This window comes from Acyrthosiphon pisum, chromosome A1 (genome assembly GCF_005508785.2).
Source record: "Acyrthosiphon pisum isolate AL4f chromosome A1, pea_aphid_22Mar2018_4r6ur, whole genome shotgun sequence".
NCBI classification, from domain to species: domain Eukaryota; kingdom Metazoa; phylum Arthropoda; class Insecta; order Hemiptera; family Aphididae; genus Acyrthosiphon; species Acyrthosiphon pisum.
The window spans coordinates 47,162,777-47,170,627 of record NC_042494.1 but is presented as its reverse complement, the minus strand read 5'-3'; the positions used below and the strand labels follow the sequence as shown (position 1 = coordinate 47,170,627).

General features: G+C 26.6%; 2 protein-coding genes across 6 annotated transcripts in view; both read right to left on the bottom strand.

Annotated features, from left to right (window-relative positions):
* Positions 1–4,575: 4,575 nt before the first annotated feature.
* Positions 4,576–6,873, bottom strand: LOC100168605 (kelch-like protein 3). Its single transcript, XM_016808271.1, has 5 exons — positions 6,841–6,873; positions 6,569–6,744; positions 6,385–6,484; positions 4,998–5,253; positions 4,576–4,923 (listed from the first exon to the last, which is right to left on the bottom strand). The coding sequence occupies exons 1-5, from the start codon at positions 6,871–6,873 to the stop codon at positions 4,745–4,747; spliced, it is 744 nt and encodes a 247-aa protein (XP_016663760.1). The 3' UTR covers positions 4,576–4,744.
* Positions 6,611–7,851, bottom strand: part of LOC107885003 — a 6,772-nt gene continuing 5,531 nt past the window's right edge. For 4 of the 5 annotated variants that reach the window (XM_016808273.2, XM_016808276.2, XM_016808277.2 and 1 more), the window contains exons 4-6: positions 7,114–7,303; positions 6,818–7,044; positions 6,611–6,744 (exon numbers count right to left, since the gene is read on the bottom strand). In XM_016808273.2, the coding sequence (XP_016663762.1) occupies positions 6,894–7,044; positions 7,114–7,303 (341 nt within the window). In that variant the 3' untranslated portion in view covers positions 6,611–6,744; positions 6,818–6,893. The remainder of the gene's footprint in view (positions 6,745–6,817; positions 7,045–7,113; positions 7,304–7,851) is intronic. The other variant, XM_016808272.2, reaches the window with a different exon arrangement.

Here is a 7,851-nt window from a genome sequence, read left to right as displayed (position 1 = left end):
TCTCTAAAATAGTCAAACATGTTATAGTAATTATTAAGATTTATGATAAGTAGTAACATAATAGGTACTTATACTGGTGTACAATATACATATATATTATATAGCTAAAAATTTTAAAAAATACTTGTTTTTGTATTCAAATACTTTGTAAGTATTCGTAAAATACATTTTTATAATAGTAATTTAAAAGTATTTTTAATACTTTTTTATTCGAATACTAGTATTAGTATCTTAATACTTTTTCAAAAGTATTTTTTACAAGAATGATATTATATATAGATATATAGTCACTAATCTTAAAGTTTTGAAAAAAAATAAAATAGGTCGGCGAAGTTTCGATTCTATCTTTATTTAAATTTTCAATATAGATAAGAAAATGTATACCTACTATGAGTCTATTAAATATATTTTATGATACGATTATAATAAGATTCATAACTATAATAATATATTAATATATAGGTATGTAAAACGTATATATTATGGTAGCTAAAGCAGCATATATATTTACATAATACTCAACTGCTTGGGCCTTCGGGCCATCAAAGTTTAAATACAGTAGTTAGGTAGGTACCTATATATAGCTTGTCTTTTTAAACATTTTCCATGATCACAAAACATCATATTTCATAACAAACGAACTTATAACAATAATTACTAAACATTAATAACAGTGTAAACATAAATAACGTAGGTAGGGAGGTATGTATACCTACGAACCTACCTGATAATGGAATATTGTCAAGTCGTTATGAAAAAAATGAATCACTGTGTAAATACAGAGATCCAATTTTAAATATTAAAATGGTGAAAATTATATTTTTTTGTTTTTTAATCGACAAAATTGTTATTTTCAAAATTTGATCGTGTATAGAAAATGCTAATAGGTATAAACATTCAGTGAAATTTTCATGCATTTACAGTTATTCGTTTTTGAATTACAACAAAATAAGAAAATCGTTACATGAGAAATCAAGTGAATATCAAATGTTGTAAAAATATGAATTTCAAACGCTCTTAAAAATTGAATATGACTTTTCTTGTAGAAATTTTTTTTGATAAAGGTAGACAAACCTATGAATAGTCTTGTATTACATTTTCAAATAATAGATTTAAAAAGAAAAATTTTTATGAATTTTCAACTCAAAATAATTTGCTAATTTTCGTGATTTTTCCGTATTTTATCAAGATTTGAACTTTAAATGCATATAAAAATAAACTGTGACTAAGGATTTTCAATATTTTTCAAATGTCATTGTAACAATATAGTAGGAGCCTTGTATAAAATTTCCAAGCTTTTTTACCCAACAAATAAAGTTCTATTGACATTCATAGAAAAAAAAGACTAATAAAATTGGAAACTGAAAATGTTCCCAAACAGTTCAAAACAAATCTAAATATTTTGAAAATTTTGAAAATTTTATTGTGTATAGAAAATACAATTAATATAAACAACCAGTGAACATTTAATGTATATACGTTCATTTGTCTTAGAGTTACACGAAAAACCAAAATCGATTTTGCGTAAAAATTCCCGTTTTTCCTTAATTTTTATGTTTTTTTCCCGGCGATTTTAAAATCTATTGAGAATTTTAAATTTTGACCTTCCCAATGCACCAATAATATTCACTTTCCCATCGAACAAGATACTGAAGTTGAAAATTGAAGCATTTTTCGACTACTTATCGTGTACAAAGACACAAAAATTAAAAATTAAAAAATATGAAAATATAAAAAAAAAAACACACATCATTGTAAAATCATTCATCGTTCCACTCAGAATCTAATTTATTGCATAGTCATCATATAAAATGTATAATTGTAAAAAATATAATATAGTACAATATAAAATGTATTTTAAAAATATAAAATGATAATATTATGCATTACATAGTTATTATCATAATAAAAAATATAAATAAAAATAAAAAGTTATAACCGAATAGGTAGATATGATATTTTATACTTTTATAGTATCAATATTCAATATACTCAATTTGAGTAATTTTGTTTTCTCTTAACCAGAAATGGGTAGTGAAATATAATTATTTAAAATAAAGATAGATATATTTATGCTATACTGAGCGAAGATAAATGTTATAGTATGAAAAATAATAATATTTTGCGTAGGTACCTTTTTTAAACATTTTTCAACTGTTCCTCGTGCTTACGAAATTTTAAACTTGGTTTGGGTTTTGGATTTCCCCTACTTTAGGATGAAATATTACCTGTATAATATTATCTTATAATCACCATTAAATAAGTTTACAGATATCATAACGAGCAGTGCCATAGCTAGAACTAGATGGGCCCCAGTGCAAATTTAATCTGTAGGCTCATTACGTAGGGTCACATTGGTTATGAATGTAGGGAGTGCTGGAAAAATTTATAGTACACAGATCCGTGGGGGGGCTTTGCCCCCACAGTCAACCCCTTCCCCTTAAATCCCCTATAAACTGCATTGCAATCATTTTAAATCTTTACTTATTAATATTCTTACTTTTTAATTTTAATACAAATATAATAAATTAAAAGTTTAATTTATTATACTTCGATACTTGTATAGACAAATTAATAACTAATAACATTAAGTTGAAATTGTATAAATGTTAATATAATCGCTACTCTTTATTTAAATGTATTAACTATTAAGCAACTATACTGTAAAAATATTCAAAAATAATCATATTATAATATGTTATTATATGGGAACTGGGAGTGCTAATTTGAAGCCAAGTGCTAAGCACCCTCTATGTGCGCCTATGGACCATTATTTTCCATTAATATTTAATTTAAACAACTATAAAAAAAAGCAATATAAATCAGTCATCGGTATATAATTTTTCTTATTAATTTTAACACAAACATTTTTTTTCTAGCTTAAGCATTAGCGAAATTGTCAATTATTTTTTCTCTATCTAGTTCATTAGTTCTACTTCTTTCTATATTGAGAATAGCAATATTACTAAGTCTATTTTGAAACATTGAGTTTCTTAAATAATTTTTAATGAGTTTCAATTTTGAAAATGACCTCTCAGCTGAGGCCACAGTTACCGGAATCGTAAGAAATATATGCAGTCTGGAAAACTACAAGCCATGTCATTTTGAATAATGAAATTTATTAAGTCTCTGATATCACATTGTTCTGGTAGTTCTGGACCAATTGGTGTTGTAATTGATAAAACTTGTCTGGTAGTCTGAATTGATTTATTGATGTCAGATTTGTATTTTTATACAAAATCATATGAGGACTTGATTATGCTTGATTCCTCCAAAATTTTTTATTGATTAAAAAAAAATGTTATTAATATAGGTTCTTAAGGGGATCGCATTACACGTATTTTTCGTACGTACGTTTTAGACCAATAAGCGGTAGTAAATTACACATACTTCCGAATGTCAAATTTTTAATTTTTTATATATGTATGAATTCTTTGGCAAAATAACTAGGCTTTCTAGGGAGTCGATTTTCAATTTTCAATTTCAAAGGACCATACAATTTGGATATTTTTTTAAAAAATCTCATGAAATAATTGCATTACATTTGTGTTTATTTCGGGCTTTTTGGGTTTTATATCAATAAAAGTGGTTCATACAAAGCATAGTCTAGGAGCTTACGAATTTAACCATTTTTTCGAAAGTACAATCAAACTTCAGAAAGTATGTTTAATTTACTACCGCCTTTGGTAGTTTTTATAGGTGATGCATACAACATATTTCATTTTTCTCGATTTATTTACATAATATACGTGTGCGTGCGAGAGTGGCACACGAAGGATTCCGAACGTATCTATACACACTAATGATCATTTACTTCGCACACAACCACACTGCGTAACGAGTATAAGACATCAAATTGCATATACGCGACCCCTTATTAAATCACCGCCTTCAATTCCCTTAATTCTTATATTAGTTTATTTAATAGCGTTTCCGTGCACTGAAATTGAAGTATGGGCCCCATATTAGAAATTGAAATATCTTCTTTTATAATTATGAGTTATGAGTATATAAAATAAAATTATCATGGAATTAGATAATATTATTATAAATGCAGTTGGTGAGAAATCTAAACTATTAAATATATCTTAATTATTATTACCTCATATAATATAAATAAATATATAAAATATAAATGAATACACAATATATCTATGAATGATTTTTAGATTCAGAACGGAGCGAGGAAACTAGTGGTTTTATCATGACAAATGAGATAGGTATCATCACAGTTGTATTAGTTTTGAGCAGTAGATCACATCTCCTTCAACTCCGGCTCATGTCATAGTTCTCCACTTCTTATTGGTTGATTTTCTTCTATGTTATATATGTATGTATATGATTGATAGCCAATAAGAAGTGGAGAACTATGATGAAGGCGAAGTAAAGAGCGGAGGATGTGTATCAAAATACTGTGATGATACCTATCTAATTTGTCATGGGTTTTAGAATAGTGTTAATTTTTTTATCCTGTATACAAAATTACTACCAGAAGGAGTGCTTCAATAGAATTTTTGTCATAAGAACATACAACTTACTACATACTAACAGATTTCTTCAAAAATAATAACTTAATTTTCATAGTATAATTATAGTTTAATTTAAATTTTAAAAACAATAAAATATAACTGTAATACCACCTAATTTATTGAAATATTTAATTATTATGAACATACAATAATAAAAACAAATTTATTTTATTAAGTTTTAGTAAGTAATTCAAATTTTAATAATTTCATAAGTTTTAAAAATAAGGTGGCTTATCAATCACTAATGTCCACCCATAACATGGTTCTCCGTATGGCAACGCTGTAAGCATAGTCCAGGTATTGGTTTTGGGGTTGTACATTTCTACAGACTTCAAATTACAAGTTCCGTCGCTTCCACCAATGACATACAGCATTCCACCTAATGCAACTACTCCTATACAGACAATTTAACTTAAATTCAATACATTTTTGAAAAAAATAATAAATAATAATTTTACGATTAGTTACCTGAATATTTTCGACACAAATGCATGTCAGCAATACTAGTCCATATTCCTCTACTAGAACTGTATGTTTCAACACTCCTCAGAGTTTTTGATCCATCATAACCACCCAAAGCATATAGTATACCATCTAAGACTCTTACACCAACGCTACAGCGACGTACTTGCATTTTTGCGATTGAAGTCCATGAATCGGTAGTGGGATCATAACACTCAACTGAGTTTAAAACCTTATCTGTTTCATCATTATACCCTCCAACCTGCAAAATTGAATTAAAATGAATAATTGCGGAATAAAAACCCCTGGCCTCAGGATAAAAAAATATCCGGAATGCAATATTATTGCTTAGCATTTTTCAATTACAGGGATTGAATATATATTTATGAAATGTTGACATCGGTTGAATAAACACATAAAACAAATACAAATTGCAGAATAACATTTCCTGGCTCAAAGAAAACCATATTATCCACCAGATACCATCAATGAAAGAGATGGAATAAATACATATTATTATTTTTAATTACAAATACATTATACTTATATTTAATTAATATATCATAATTCAAATAAAATATAGGATAAGTTTATCAATAATTAAAAACAAAAAACAATGTTGATCAAGTACCAAGAAATTAAGCTACAATAAATGTTGAAAAAACATTGAACACAACTTAATTACCTAACTTTTATATATTTCATATTATAATTTTCAAACATATTATTCAATTGTCTCATCTCTCTAATCAGTCCGCTAATTACTTTCCTCTCCTCAGTAATTATGTACTAACCTCTAGTTATCTTATCTCCATAACTATTTCCGTAAAATATTTTCTCTTTATAAAATTAAAACCTTATCCTAGGTTGTAATTTATACCTCATAAATGTTTAAAATGTACAGACATTGTGTCTCTGTATCTACCTTATAATAATTACGTCATGTTTTCTTATCTCATTTTTAGATATAATTATTTAGCTATGATAGTAGTATACTGAAAGAATAATAAAAAAAAAAAACCTACAATAATAGTGCATTGGTGAAATACAACTGTTAAAAATGTACAAGTACAAGTATGAATATTAACATTGAACTTAATTTAATTCCTTAAATACAATTTTTAAATTAATACAAGTTTTTAAATAACTCAAATAAATAAATACAATACCACGCTTATGATTAGTAATTATTAATTTAAAATTTGATAAATAATATAACGAAACAATTGTCAGAGTATTTTTTAAGTATATATGCCATTCACATATAATTTTACGAATTTGTTTAGGGCATCTGTGCACTACTATTAAACATGAATTATTCTATATATGAAAGTAGTTTAATATTTCATTCCGTAATACTAAAATAAAAAACAAATTATTTCAGTTTGCTTACTTCTTTTTCAGATAGAAACATATTAAGCTTATCACTAGAGATCAACTTAACGATCTGTATAGATGATAAGCACAGGAATTCATCTGCCTCAACCACTTCTCTAAAAATATAACATATAACAAATATAACAATATTATATTATAAAATTTCCTTAATTATCATTATCATAAATAATATTTCATACAAAAAGTGTTGTCGTATGTACACTTCTGAAATTGATAGTAATTCAGTACAGCTGTATTTATCAGCTAACGCGTTTATACCAAGACAATTTGTAGGATTTAGTTGTTTCTGTAAAAATTCACAGCATGCCTCTTTTACATCGTTTAAGAACAAGAGATTTGCTGCCGGTAGTAATGCCTTGAAAAATAAATAATAAAAAGTTTAAATAATTTTTCTGTCTATAACAAAATCAAAGTTCGTCTATTATTACCTGTACATTTTTTTTTCGGTAACCAGGATTTTTCCGGAATACATAAAATCTACCATGAGTTGTAATGTGGTACAATCTAATATTGTCCTATAACAACAGTATCTTTATCATGCTGTAAAAGGAATACTGCATGTAAATATGGACTAGCTGATGCTAAAACTGCTTTATGTCCAAATATTATATTTCCCTCTTCAGTTGCCAGTTTAATATCACAAAAAACTTTATGTCTAAAAACAAATATTTGTTATTCATTTATTTGGTAGTTTAAGTCACTTACAACCTCGCTTAGAACTTACTTGCGGAATTTTTGAATTTTATCAAATATTTCTGTATAAGACCACTTTTCATACTTAAATTTTTCAGGTTCACAACTATTCGATATTGGTGTTTCCTGTAGATTTTGCATTGTAAATTGTATATTTATTAAGTCCAGGGTCTTAATACAGCAACAGTAATCCAATATGCTATTAAAAATACATACAAATACTGAAATTATAGTTATATAATTAAATTAATGACAAAAAAATAATTAATCAAAAATAAATGGGTTATGAAATCTTTTGAAATGATTTTTGTAAAATATTGTTGAATTCAAAATTTATAGCAATTGGGTCCAATGTACTGTACTAGTTAGGTCCGCGATCATAGTTATGAACAATGCTGTACCATTTGGGTCCTAGAAAAAAAAACATTTTCCTTCCCATTTTTACACTTAGGACTTTATGTGACTAGTTAGTACAGGTACGGTTAAAACGTTTTTTTTCTAATGTTTTGAATTAGTTATAACTTATAAATTATATAAACATAATTTGTTTGTTAATAGTTGGCTTAAAATTTATAAGATACACATTTAACAAATCCGCAGTAACAAAATCTCACAAAATCTTCCTTAAGAGGACATGATACCCACATGTGTTGTCTCTGTCTTTCAAGTGCATAACATACCAAATTATACGCAAAACAAAACACGTGTAGCTCCATTAGCTTAAAAATTAGAGTAAATTGACCTCCCATAACATCTAAAGGTAAAATGA